The 15,389-nt window shown below is 34.9% G+C and overlaps 1 protein-coding gene across 1 annotated transcript in view; it reads right to left on the bottom strand.

The window, feature by feature from the left end:
* The window catches only part of STXBP5L (syntaxin binding protein 5L), a 471,051-nt gene that overhangs the window by 33,695 nt on the left and 421,967 nt on the right, over positions 1-15,389 (bottom strand). The window contains exons 21-22 of the mRNA XM_007943886.2: positions 3,932-4,099; positions 1,089-1,328 (exon numbers count right to left, since the gene is read on the bottom strand). Of these exons, the coding sequence (XP_007942077.1) occupies positions 1,089-1,328; positions 3,932-4,099 (408 nt within the window). The remainder of the gene's footprint in view (positions 1-1,088; positions 1,329-3,931; positions 4,100-15,389) is intronic.

Below are 15,389 nucleotides of genomic sequence, written 5' to 3'. Positions count from 1 at the left end.
ATGATGGGCTCAAGTATAGCAGGGATTGTGGGGCTGGTGCGGGATCGGGCAGTGTTTTGTTCTGCTGAGCATGGGGTCGTTATGAGTCGGAAATGACTGGACAGCACTTAACAACAACAACAACAAAGGTATTTCTTATTGTAAAATATATTTTTATAATTAAAGTTATTCTAATGGGATTAACTTTTAAAACAAAGGTATTTATCTGAATTTGCCACAACAGAGAGTTATCTATTTCACCTACATTGAGAAGCAATCCATCTACATAAATTTAACAAAGAAAACACAACTATATCTAACCTGTCATACCATATATATTCTTTAGAAAATAAACTCCTTATTCTATATATTACTAAAATTATTTTCATTCAAAGCTATCTAAAAATATTTCTTTTCATATATAGGAAAGAGCATGGTAATAAAATGTAGAGATAACAAGTTTAAAAATATTCAAAGGAATAGTAGAAAGTATAACACTTACTCCATCTTCAAAAGAAAAAGGAACATAAACCAAATAGGAAGAGAATGCAACACATGCTTAGTCAACAATACTCATAACTGACCTTGAATTCTCTAGGTGCTAGGATAAAAGGTAAGAGACTGTGTGGCATGCCTTTGAAACAAGATGAGGATATTCTATAAGATTTTAGAAAACCACCTTAAGTCAGACAGCTTCTAGTGTAATCATTCTGAGTTTTTCAGGGATGATGTAAAAACACTTATAGGCTCTGATCTGGCATGGAGCTTTGGAGAAATGTTTCAGTGTATTAAAAATCAACTTTGAGTTTTTGCATTAAAGCTCTCCTCAATGCTTCTTAAGAACTTATTTTGCAAGTCATTGATTAAGTTGGCACTTCCACAGTTTATTACTATAGAAAAGATGACATATTTTACTCTGAGGAAAGTTAAGCTGCAATATGACAAATGTTGGGCTAGTGTATGAAATTTATAAAATTCTTAGTAGTTCCAGTTATATAGAATACTTTATACTACCTATTTGCCCAAAATCAGTATAAATTAATGTTTTACAATATCTTTTTCTTAAATCTGAAAAAAGTAGCAATGAGGGAATGAATAAAAATTCTTACCACTTGGCAATACCATGACTGGCTCTGTAAACCTTTGTTCATCTGTTGAAGGGAGGTTTAGGGAGATGATTAACACCATTCCCAGACTAGTTCCAACAAACAGACAAGGAGATATGGTAGAGTCATTTTTCCGTGCAAAGGACTCCATGAAATACAGGGCTGTAATCGCTTCCTTAGAATCTTTATCAATACTGGAGATGCTAGAGCTTCTAGAACGATTATAAGAATTTTCTCGGTTTTCTATAAATTTAAAACATAAAAATTAAGTGTTAGTGTATTTCTAGGACAAGTCAGTCAGACTAAATATACGAAAACCACAATTATGAAAGGGAAGTAGAATTTCATCCCTTGTTAACTGCTCTGAAAGGCAGCTTAACCAGGTCAGTAGCTTATTTTGGAGATGGAGAGACCGAAGTCCAGAACTGTAAATCTTAAACTTTGGCAGAGCTGAAACTGTTTTTTTTTTTTTTTTTCCTTCCTACATTACCTCACAAGTTCGCCGAATTTCTCTAATCTGCGGGGGAAAACATTCTAAATAGTTAAGGTTACAAGAATTTCTGGTACTGTTTCGATTGCTTTTGTACTATCTCCCAACTGCTAGAAGTATTCCTAATGATTTATCAATAATTCCTGCTTATTGACAACCTTGTGGCTACTGACCTGAAGGAATTTATGTGTAACACAAATTTTCTGTGTCTAATGCATTCCCCTAAATTTCACAATCTTTGATTTTTTTTACATCTGTGACAATATAAAAGTTGCACTCATCATCAAGACCAAACAAACAATGCTATCTCCCTGAACTAGATTCAAGCTGCCTACCATAACTCCAAATTCAGACCTAATTTTGCCTAGGGTCAAATAAGGAATTGTAGATGATGCCATCCTGTGGATAGTATCAACCTTTCTGAGGGGGCTTTCAAGTTCTTCTTTTCATCAATACTTGCACATGGTCACATTGCAAGTATAAACTCACCACCTCAGTTAAAAGATATTAAGGTTGTACTGTTCTCATAATCACTCCGGAGCATAAGTTCCTCCCGTTCTTCTTTCTACTTCCTTCACTACTCTTTCTCTCTTGATAGATACACATGCATCTCATAATTATTTTTTTATAAAAGGGGATTAAATATAGGTTCCTCAGCTATCCCTTTTCTAAAAACAAAATATAATATTCCTTATTTTCCCTTCCTATCCTACAGCAAATTTACAAACATAATTGTCATAGGATTTAGAGATAGGCAGGAACATGGAGATCATCTGTATATTTTACATATTTGGCTATTTTCCTAAATCCAGCACAAATTACAGGCAGATATATCTAAAATTCAAAATTTCCAACTCCTGATCCAATGATTAATTGTACTACTTCTTCTATAATCCTTACATGCTGCTTCTTTTATAGCATTTCTAGTTAATATATGTCTCCAATCTTTTTTCATACATATTCATGGTTAATACTCACAGGCATCTATGAGATAAATAACATCATTATCTGCATGTCATTCCAATAAACTAAATTGCATTGGGACAAGATTTAGTATAGTACAATATAAAAGAAACAAATAAAAATTGTTAAACTTTATTAAAAAGTGTAAAGAGCAGTACAGTTCTTTGTTACCAAATTTTTGACAAGTAGCAAATAGGAATTTATAGCAATCATAGCAAATCTTCCACAAATTATTTTCTGTAGTCTCTCTTCCCAAAGTTCATTATCAATAAGACAACAACAACAAACAAACACAACGCACTGCCATTGAGTCAGACCTGACTCACAGCAACCCCTCCTTGGGTTTCCAAGGCAATGTTACTACAGAAGTAGATTGCCCAACTTTTCTTCCAAGGAGTGGCTGGTGGGTTTGAACTGCCAGCCTTCTGGTTAGCAGTCAAATTCCTCCGGCATTATGCCACCAGAGCTCCCATCAATAAGACATTAGCAGTAAAGTTACACAATTCTCTTTTCTTTCTGTTTCTAAATAAGCAAATGGTCTTTCTTTTTGAGAAGATATGAAATGAAAATGGCAAACTTCAGAATTTAGTATTTTAGTTGGTCACATTTATTTGACAGTTGAGGAAATTAAGGTTGCAAGACATTAAATAACTATCTACAGACAGAAAGAGACAACTAGTCTTTACCATTAAAGTAATTCTCGATTATCACTGGGAAGATAGAGAAAAGACTAAGGCACAGATCTCTCATTGTTCAGAAGGCAATAGATTGTTCAGAAGGCAAAGAGTCTAATTATAAGCAGAGCCATTCTAATTTTGGAAATGAGAAAGGAAGTGTAATGAGGAAGGGATCTGGAGCCATAGCACATCTCCACCACGTTCTAAGTTACTCACTGACTAAAGTGCAATGTCTGAGTGATGAGAAAGTTGGAAGTTTGAGGCTATCCAGAGGCACCTGGTGATCTACTGAAAAGTCAACCACTGAAATCCCTATAGAAAACTTTTCTACTCTCCAACACACATAGGGTCTTCTTGAATGGAAACTGTTGTGATAGCAACTGGTTTTTGGTTAGAGTTGACTGCAGTTTTTATATTTTCTATATGGAGCTCTGATGGCATAGTGGGTAAGGCATTTGGCTGCTAACGAGAAGGCTAGTGGTTCAAACCCACCAACTGCTCCACAGGAGGAAGATGAGGTGATCTACTTCTGTAAAGATTTACAGCCTTGGAAACCTAGTGGAGGTCACTCTGTGTTGGAATTGACTCAATGGTTGTGGGTTTACTTATTTATTTTGGTTTATATGTGATCTCCATCCTTGCTTCCTAGTTTTCATGACCATGATAAATCAAATTTTAAGTAACAATTTTAACAAAAATTGATATGTTTATTCTACCTTCTGCTGTAACTGGTAAAGAAATCTCCATGCATGCAGCTGACTGTGCCTTTCGAAATGGTGGTCTTCCACCCCAGCGATTAACTTTTGTAACATCAGCACTAGACAGACGTTTTCCAGAACTGCAACTCTGAGAGGTTGGACTTGTGCAATGTCCATTTACATGGTCTGTAATAAAAGGAGGAAAGGAATGTGAATGTCAAAATTAAATTTTAATATAAAGAAATCCAAGTGTATAGATTGAGTGAAAAATCTTAAAAAAAAAAAATGAAGATGGCTAATTCCTCGCTATTTTATGATTTAGTCACAATTTTAACAGCTAGTCAAATTTTCACAAGGTATTTATTAACTATAATATTTATTTTTTATAGTTTGCTAATCATAGTTTAAATTTTACTCTAGCTCCCCTTTATTTATCCTATTTAATGGTGATAGAAATATGTTATAGAATTTTATTTTCTTTTGCATAATATTTTAAATATATGCCAATTTATATAAATTTTAGAAGTATTTCAAGGGCTTGGAGGAGCTCTGGTGGCACAGTACCCAAGACATTTGACTGCTAACCAGCCACTCCTCCAAAGGAAGACTGGGCAATCTACTTCCGTAGTGATACCACCTTGGAAACCCAAGGAAGGGTCACTATGAGTTGAATCGACTTGATGGCAGTGAGTTAGGATTTTTTTTTTTTTTTTTTTTTTTGTCAAGGGCTTGGAGTTAAAAATGTAGAATGGAAGCAGCTTGCTTTGTGGTTGAGGATGGTAGGTAAGAATATTGGCTCTGAAGTCATACTGCTAGGCTCAAATTCCAATTGTGTGACTTAGTTGTGCAAATTTATTAGTAGTTTCCATGTCTCAGCATCTTCTGGTGTACAACAGGATTATTATTACATACCTAATGAAATTTTTATGATAATACATGGCGAGTACATAGAATACCTCCAATAACTCTGAACAAATTGTTGTTGTTGTTGTTGTTATGTGCCGTCGAGTTGGCCCCGACTCATAGTGACCCCTCCTTGGGTTTCTGAGGCAGTATCACTACGGAAGTAGGATTGCCCAACCTTCCTTCTGAGGAGTGGCTGGTGGGGTTGAACTGCCAACCTTCTGGTTAGCAGTCAAGTGCTTAAGCCACTATGCTATCAGAGCTCCTTCTGAACAAATATTAATTATTATTATTATCACTCCTATTCCAGGGTATTAAACCTGTTCATGTCTAAAACAACAGTACTATTTATTTAGAGCTTGTGAGTCAAGGTCTGTTTTGATATAACCGAAAAGCCTAGAAATAATTACACCAAAATATGCTTTTTTCTTTTTCAAAAATTTCCCAAAATGTTTTATTTTCCAGTGATGAAAACATGTAATCTATCTATCCTTATTTTGCACTGGCATAGATGCATTAATCAATAGTCTTGATTGTATTCATGTACTTAAAAATTTTTTTGACAAAATGTTATGATAAGGAGTTTTTATTAATCTTAGTTTTATTGTGGTAGAATATATATAAAACATTCTTTAATTCAACTGTTTTTATGTGTACAATTCAGTGACATTAATTATATTCACCATGTTGTGTAACCACCACCACTGCTTCCAAATTTTCTCATCGTCCTTAACAGAAACTCAGGACCTTAAGCAAGGACATTTCCATTTTTCCTTCCAGCCCACCCTTGGTAACCGCTAATAAATTTTGAGCTCTATGTATTTGCTCATTCTAGATATTTAATATAGGTGAGATCATGCAATATTTGTCCTTTTGTGTTTGACTTAGTCCATTCAGCATATTTTCAAGATTCATCCATATTGTAGCATATATCAGATCTTCATTTCAAAATCCTATTTATTCAGAATGAGAAATATTGTATTTTTCACTAATATATAAAAATGGGAGTTTTAAAGCAATTTCCCATGAGCATGGCAATTAGTTCAGAACATGCTACCTACTTAAGGATTCCAAATGCTTAAGTATCAAATGTATGGAGTTTTTTCTGTTATTTTTTTTTCTATTCCAGTTAAGGATTGTTGTAACAAAATCTCCATTAGTATCCAAAGCTGTTCAACATGCTGGTATTTTGCCTTTGTCTTCAGATAGAATTAATCTAGAAGCTGTCATATTATCTGCTGAGCAGAAGAGAACATAAAAGCCTCCACTGATGGAATAGTTGTGGCTGCACTTTAGGTACATTATCTGGGAATCAAACCAATGTCTCCCACATAATAAATGAGAGTTCTACCATTGTAGGAAACAGCTAATGCACATAGCTCACAAACACCTTTATTTAATTTACTACTTTGGGCTTAACATAGCCCCTCACTTCACCCCTCTATTTCTAATTGCTCACTGAATGTTCAATATAGATATCCCTACAGCAACTCTTCAATCCTTAGAAGCAAGAGTGGCTATAATTTGTTGCTCATACTTTGGTCATGTTATCAGGAGGGACAAGACCCTAGAGAAGGATATCATGCTTGGTAAAGTAGAGGGTCAGCATAAAAGGGGAAGACCATCGGTTAGATGGATTGATATAGTGGCTGCAACGATGGGTTTAAAGCATAGCAACAATTATGAAAGTGGCAGAGGACCAGGAAGAGTCTCATTCTGTTGTACATGGGTTAACTAGGAATCAAAACTGATGTGCCAGCACCTAACACAGCAACTCAAACTCATTTTCCTTCCTTCTCCAGGCAGGTATTTTCCATGAGTGCTATTGTCGGCACTGGAGGTATCTTTGACAACTCCTATTTCCTATGTGTTATCAGCCCTGTCCTCCCATTGCCCTTAATCCTATCGGTTGCAGAGTCTCCTTTGGAAACTCCTTCTGTCTTCCTCTTCACTTTCATTGTTATTATCCTCCTTCAGGCCTATGTTTAATCTGCTGCAATAACTTCTTCAATTTCTTCCTCCTTCACTACTAGATTATACATTACTGGAAAATTCTCTTCCTAAAACATGTTACTGTATATAAAAATTAACAAAATAACTTTTAGATAACAAAAAAAAAAAAAAAAAAGGAAGTGAGAAGAGGAATTGACATGTTAGCACTATGGTGAAGAATAATGAATACATGTGGACTGCCAAAGGAATGAATAAATTAGTCTTAGAAGAGATACAACCAGAATGTTCCTTAGAAGCAAGGATGGTGAGACTTGCATTCACTTATTTTGCACCCATCATCAGGAAAGACCCAAACCCAAACCAAATCCACTGTCATTGAGTTGATTCTGACACATAGTAACCCCCACTGGGTTCCCAAGGCTATAAATCTTTACAGAAGTAGATTGCCTCAACTTCCTCCCATGAACACCTGATTGATTTGAACCGCCAACCTTCTGGTTAGCAGCCAAATGCCTCACTATTGTGTCACCAGAGCTCCTTTCTAGGAAAGAGCAGTCTTTCCTACACATGATATTTGGTCAAGTAGAGGGCCACTGAAAATGAGGGAAACCTTCAATGAGATGGATGGACACAATAACTGTAATAATAGACTCAAACATAACAATGATCATGAGGATGGTACAGGACCAGGCAATGTTTTGCTCTGTTATACATAGAGTCAGCAGGAGTAGGAGATGCCTTGATGGCAACTAACAACAACAAAGGATATTACTAGCAACCTAGGGTATATTTTATATCAAGGCTTTATGCTGAAAGATTTTATATGTACACAGACATTTTTACTCTTCCAAAAGTCACATGATAGTTTTCCTCTGGAACTTTATGGAAAATAATTTCTAAAAATTAAATTACACTGACAACTTATTTAGAAATAGAGATTTAATGAAATCTTGTGTGAATTCTTTTAAGTGCAAATAATCCTCCAGCAATGTAACCAAAAACAAACAAACAAACAAAAAAACTCACTGCCATTGAAGTGGATCTGACTCATACCAACCTCTCCTTTGGTTTCTGAGGCAGTATGTAAGTAGATTGCCCAAACTCCCTTCTGAGGAGTAGCTGGTGGGAAACCACCCACCTTCTGGTTTGCAGTCAAACGCCTAAGGCACTATACCACCAGAGTTCCTAGCAATGTGACAGCACTTTATTATTTTACCTCTTATATGTATTTAAGTTTTTATAATTAATCTTTGGTTAAAGTATATATGGAATTAGTGAGAATATAGCAATTGGAAAGAGTAAATTGGAGACTTTGAGAGACTGACATTTTTAGATATGTAGAAAATGCCTAATTGACCAACAGATTAAAATTATAACCAAGAATTCTCTTTACTACTTCCAGTAAATGTAAGACTGGGCCGGGGATCATCTTTCAACATTCTAGAAAAAAAAAAAATGGTATATAAAAAATCCTCAGAAGGAAGGTTGGGCAATCCTACTTCCGTAGTGATACTGCCTCGGAAACCCAAGGAGGGGTCGCTATGAGTCGGGTTTGACTCAACGGCACATAACAACAACAACAACAACAAAAATCATGTGAATAACTATTATGAATGTGTGTTTTTCTAGCGAAAAGATAGTCTTCATATGAAATTTGTCACAGTACATTCTATGCAGAATGACAGTTAATTATAAAATGATAAGCTTTGCAATCATACAGACCTGATTTCAGTTCATTTTGCCACAAGTTATGTGATGCTACCCAAATTAGAATTTTCATAATCTTAACTTTTTCATCTTTAAGAATAATACCACTTACCTTATCTAAGATAATATACACAATTCAGCTTGCATAGTGTCTGACACATAGTAAATGGTCAATAAATAGCAGGTTCTTTGAAAATTATACTGGTAAAGTATCAATCAATTAACTTCATAGCAATTTAAAAAATACTAATACTGAACCAATGATAATACCTAATATGTCAGTGCTTTGCATTATGAAAGGCTGTAGTGTGATTATCTCATTTAATCACTTAATCATATACTCATTTAATCAAACACTTCTAATTATATTTAAATGTTAGGAACTATACATTTTATAACAAGAATTTAATTCAGCTGTAATGAGATGAAGGAGCTCTGGTGGAATAGTAGATAAGACATTTGGCTGCTAACCAGAAGCTCAGCAGTTCAAACCCACCCAGTGGGGGTCGCTATGAGTCAGACTTGACACTATGGCAGTAAGTTTTTTTGTTTTGTTTTTTAATATGAGATGAGACATATGAATATGTGCCATAAACTTTGGGTACCATGCTCTAAGATCTAGTTTCAAACTTAAGTCTAACTCTACCATTTTATAAACAATCTAGTTTCAAACTTAAGTCTAACTCTACCATTTTATAAACAACATAACCTTAATTTCAACTCTGGGAAAAAAGATTGGGAATAATTACAACAACCTCAAAGAATTGTTAAGAAAATCAAGTAAGATAATGTATAAAGCAGCTCTGTATAAAGAATTGTTGTTGTTGTTGTTATGTGCTTTTGAGTCATCTCCGACTTCTAGCGACCCCTCCTTGGGTTTCCAAGGCAGTATCACTACAGAAGTAGATTGCCCAATCTTCCCAATCTTCCTTCCAAGGAGTGGCTGGTGGGTTTGAACCGCCAGGCTTCTGGTTAGCAGTCAAGTGCCTTAGGCACTACACCACCAGAGCTCCCTAATGAATAGTACAATGACTAATTACTATGTTTCATTATTTTAATCATGAATCCCAAAAACTGAAAAAACTAAACCCACTGATATTGAGTTGATTCTGACTCAGCAGGCCTTTTTAGGACAGAGTAGAACTGGGTTTCAAAGGCTGTAAGTCTTTACAGAAGCAGACTACATCATCTTTCTTTTGCAGAGCAGCTGGTGGGTTAGAACTGCTGACCTTTTGGTTAGCAGCCAAATACTTTAACCACTATTTTACCAGAGCTCCTTTTATAACCAGAGCCCATCATGAATAAGTAGGATTTAATGCTGTGGTTTTAAATCAGAGTAAAGGAAATGAGAATATATTTCCAAAACACCATGCTGGAACAAGTTCTGAAAGAAAAATTTGTGAAGGACAATTTAGTAAAACCTTACTTTATTTCATGGGTTAGAATTTTGGACAAGCCTATGACTAACACAAAAAATAAACTAAATAAAAATTTCTGAAACTTCTCTAAAATTAAAAGGTAGCCAGACCTCTACTCCCTCAAATATCAAACTTTTTTTTTTTTTAATTTTGTTAAAGAGCATAAATTCTAAAGAATACTCATACAAAGTAGGGAGAATAACTGCAGAGAAAATCATGTTCATTATATGATTACAGTTACAAAGTAGCCATGTGTGTGATTATTCAATGTTTAAAAACATTTTCATGATAAAAAGAAAACAAATGAACAAAAAAAATTGCATATCTTGGTATGTAATGACGTATAAAACAATTTTGTAAAATGATTGTTAACAAACAAAAATGTTCAATGCTGCCAACAGAACCATATGGTGATTTTTAAGAAAGCCATCAAATAGTGCCATCTAGGAACCTTGTGTTTTTCATGGATTGGTTGGCAAAAATGTTTAGCCCAGTGAATGTAAGAAGCTTAAAATTGTTGGCTTTTGCCTACATACCAAGATCAGCTTTAAGATCTGTTGGCAGACTTAACTTTCTTGATCCTTTAACTGAAACAACAGAAAAAGGAAAAAGGCTGTTGTTAATTATATAAAAAGTAAGAGGAGTGCGGGAGGATAGTATGTCTTACAGTATAATTATCAAAATCCTGATGAACATTACAATTGAGCATGATGGCAGGAGAAATATTGTTCCAATGTTAGTTTGTTGCCATTCAGTAGCAAATATATAATATGCAAATAGAAACATAAGAAATGCAATTATTCTTAGAGTAAATAATCAAGCATATCCTTGCATAGTTTATTTCACATGTGGAATGAGAAATGACTTCTTACTTAATTGGGAAAGAACAAAAAAATAAATTTCAGATATCTCTATTAGGTAAGGAGATATTGCAACAAATGTGTTAACTGTATTACAAATAACAATGAAAAGTGTAAAAACTGGTCATCAACCCTGTCAATGTGTATTTGAAATAGAAAAATTCTATTATAGATATATATGGTATGATCAAGAAAAGTTTGCCTATCACATGAAAGAAGCTCAGGTAGTGCAGTGGTTAATGCATTTGGCTGCTAACCAAAAGGTTGGCGGTTTGAACTCACCAGCCACTCCTCAGGAGAAGGCTAAGGCAGTTTGCCTCCATAAAGATTTACAGCCTTGGAAATCCTATGAGGCAGTTCCACTCTGTCCTATAGGGTTGCCATGACTCAGTATCAACTCAGTGGCAGTGGGTTTGGCTCTTTGGCTGATATCATAGATGAAATGAGGACATCAAAATTGAATACCACAAATTTGAATTAGATACTTAAGAAAATCTTAAAAATACAAATCATTTGCAAATGAACTTAATTGTATTATAATAAATCAAATTATAATGTTTTATATTATAATATAAATGTTATATATGTTTTATATTATAATATAAATGTTTTCATAAACAGAAGTACAACATATTGAAAAATTTCCTACTATATTTAATACTATATTTATTGAGCATCTCAATAAAATATCTAACTGGAATGCATATTATCATAGAAAGAACTTCATTAGGGGGAATTATATTAGAAATATTGTCTATCAGGTAATATTTTACTTGGACTAAAAGTGATTCTACCAATAAACTTCTATCTTTTAATGACTGATTTTCTTTACAACTATGAAAAAAACATTTTACAATAAAGGTATAGGATGAAATAGCAGAAAAATATTTGATTGAAAATCAGAAAAAAAGTCTTACAAATTTCTGAATTGTGGTGGTTACAATGTTCAACTACAAATGGAAGGTCTTTGGTTCAAACTCACCAGCTGCTCCATGGGAGAAAGATGTGGCAGTCTGCTCATGTAAAGATGTATAGCCTTGCAACCTTATGGGGCAGTGCTACTCTGTCCTATAGTGTCACTATGAGAACCAACTCGGTAGCAATGGGTTTCATTTAAATCAGATCTAATTGTGTTTTAAATGTTAGAAACTGTATTTTTTTCTAATATTTAATTCAGATACAATTAAATGAGGCATGTGAGTATGCTCCATAAACTTTACATATGACTTTTAAAGACCTAGATTAAAATCTAAACTCTTAATTACAATTTATTCACAATGTAACCTTAATTCTATGATCTTGGACAAATCCCTACATCAATTTCCAGCTTTATTTTCTTATCTCTCAAAAAAACAATGTTGATATGATATCTGATATTCCTCCTGGAATACAACAAATCACTGTCACATGAAATACACTGCTCCTGCAAAATATATCTCTGCGATATTTTGATATACAAGTGACAAATGATAAATAATTTAAACTGCTATACCCTTTTTCTCTGATGCATCACCTTCACAAGGACATAATTTGTATCAAAAAATGCTCATTTTATTATTTATATTATTAACTGGTTTAATTTAGAGAATGAAATTGGTTAAAAGAAAAGCTACTGATTTAATTTAAAAAATATGTTGTGGTCAGTGATTAGAACGTGTAGAATCAGCAACAACCTACCTGTTGTTTTTATGTACTGTGAGTTGGTTCTCACTCATAGCAACCCTTTTTACAACTGCATTAAAAAAATGCCCAGTCCTGTGCCAGCCTGACAATCGTTGCTATGATTGAGCACATCGTTGTAGCCACTGTCAGTCCATCTTGATGAGAGTCATCTTTTTTTTTTTTTTTTTTGACCCTCTACTCACCTTGGAAGGAAGGTTGGGCAATCTACTTCCATAGTGACATCACCTCAGAATCTCAAGGAGGGGTCTCTATGAGTCAGAATCAACTCGACAGCAGTGAGTGATTATTTTTAGTTCTGCTTTACAAAGCATGATGTCCTTCTCATAACATATCAAAGTACATGAGACGAAGTCTCACTATCCTCATTTCTAAGGAACATTCTGGCTGTACTTATTCAAGACAGATTTGTTTATTCTTCTGGTAGTCCATGTTATGTTTAATATTCTTCACCAACACCATAATTCAAATGCATCAATCCTTCTTTGATCTACCTTATTTATCATCCAGCTTTCTCATGCATAGTAGGTGATTGAGAATACCATAGCTTGGGTCAGGCAAACCTTAGTCCTCAAAGTAACATCTTTGCTTTTTAACATTTAACATATGCCCATATGCCATTTTATTTCCTGACTGCTGCTTCCAAGGACATTGATTGTGGGTCAAAATGAGATCCCTGACAACTTCAAACTTTTCTCCATTTATTATGATGTTGCTTATTGGTCCAGTTGTGAGGATTTTTGTTTTCTTTATGTTGAGGTGTAATCCAAACCAAAGGCTTTGATCTTCATCAGTAATTGCTTCAAGCTTTGTTCACTTTCAGCAAGCAGGTGGTTAATGAATTTCCTATCAATTCTGATGCTGCGTTCTTCTCCAGATAGTCCAAACTCATTCTTATCAAGTGATGGCAATCCCAATTGGGTTTCCAAATTTGTAAATCTTTATGGAAGCAGACTGTACCATCTTTCTTTCATAGAGTGGCTGATGGGTTCAAACTGCTGGCCTTTTGATTAGCAAATCCCTTAACCATTATACCACCAGAGCTCCTTTCATATAGTCCAGGTTCTCATTTCATTTGCACAACATACAGATTGAGTGAGTAAGTATGGTAAAAGGATACAACCCTAATACACACCTTTTCTGATTTAAAACCATGCAGTATTTCCCTTGTTCACTCAAATGACTGCCTCTTGGTCTATGTACAGATACTGAATGAGCATAATTAAGTATTCTGGAATTCTCCTTCTTCAAAATGTTATCCATAATTAAATACAGTTGAATCTCTTTGTCAATAAAACACAGGTAAACTTCTTTCTGCTATTCTCTGTTTTCAGCCAAGATCCATCAGACATCAGAAATTATATCCCTCAGTCCAAGTCCTCTTCTGAATCCAGCTGGAATTTCTGGCAGTTCTCTGTTAATCTACAGCTGCAACTGTTTTTGAATTATCTTCAGCAAAACTTTACTTGCATGTGATATTAATTATATTGTCCGATTATTTCTGGATTCGGTTGCATCACCTTTCTTTGGAATAGGCACAAATATGGATCTCTTCCAGTCAGTTGGCCAGGTGGCTGTCTTTGAAATTTCTTGACATAGATGAGTGAACACTTCCAGTGTTGCATTTGTTTGTTGAAACATCTCAATGGGTATTCTGTCAATTCCAGGACGCTTGTTTTTCGACAGTGGTTTCAGTCCAGCTTGGACATCTTCCTTCAGTACCACCAGTTCTTGATCATATGCCAGCCCTTGAAATGATTAAGCATTGACCAGTTCTTTTTGGTAATGTGACTCTGTATTCCACCCATCTTCTTCTGATGCTTCCTGCATTGTTCAATATTTTTCCCATAGAATCAAATCCTTCAATAGTGCAACTTGATGCTTGAATTTTTTCTTCAGTTCTTTCACCTGAGCATATTCTTCCCTTTTGGTTTTCTAAGTCCAGATCTCTGTACATTTCCTTATAGTATTTTACTTTGTCTTCTTGAGCCATCCTCTAAAATGTGCTGTTCTGCTCTTCTACTTCATCACTCCTTCCATTTGCTTTAGCTACTCTCCATTCAAGAGTAAGTTTCAGAGTATTTTTTAACATGTATTTTGGTGTTTTTTTTTTCTTTCCTGCTTTTTAAATGTCTTTTTGCTTTCTTTATGTATAATGTCCCTGATGTCATCCTACAACTCCTCTGGTCTTTGGTCACTAGTGTTCGATACATCAAACCTATTCTTGACATAGTCTCTAAATTCAGGTCATACATTGTCTCTTGTGGACTTGTTTTAATTTTCTTCAGCTTCAACTTGAACTTGCATATTAGCAATCGACATTTCCACAGTTGGCCCCTGGCCTTGTTCTGATTGATGAGCTTTTCCATCATCTCTTTTTACAGATGTGGTTCATTTGATGCATGTCTATCCCATCCAGTGACATCGTGTATATAGTCTTCATTTATGTTGTTGAAAAAAAGTATTTCCAATGAATAGGTCATTGGTCTTGCAGAATTCTATCATCTTGCTTCATTTCTATTACCAAGGCCATATTTTCTTCTTTGCTTCCAATTTTTGCATTTTAATCACCAGTAATTACCAATGCATCTTGATTGCATGGTTAATCAATTTTAAACAGAAGTTGGGAAAAATCTTACAATTTCTTCATCTTTGCATTAGTGATTGGTGTGTAAATTTGAATAATAATCACTTTAACTGGTCTTCCTTATGTTGTTGTTGTTGTTTGCTGTCGAGTCGGCCCCGACTTATAGCAACTCCTCCCTGGGTTTCTGAGGCAGTATCACTACGGAAGTAGGATTGCCCAACCTTCTGGTTAGCAGTCAAGTGCCTTAGGCACTAAGCTACCAGAGCCCCTGGTCTTCCTTCTGGTTAGAAGTCAAGTGCCTTAGGCACTAAGCTACCAGAGTCCCTGGTCTTCCTTATAGGTGTATAGATATTATCTTATCACTGGCA

Source organism: Orycteropus afer, unplaced genomic scaffold (genome assembly GCF_000298275.1).
Source record: "Orycteropus afer afer isolate SDZICR_OR568_19922 unplaced genomic scaffold, OryAfe1.0 scaffold00114, whole genome shotgun sequence".
Lineage (NCBI taxonomy): Eukaryota > Metazoa > Chordata > Mammalia > Tubulidentata > Orycteropodidae > Orycteropus > Orycteropus afer.
Note: the sequence above shows the minus strand (reverse complement) of the source record. Positions and strands in the feature narration are given on the sequence as shown.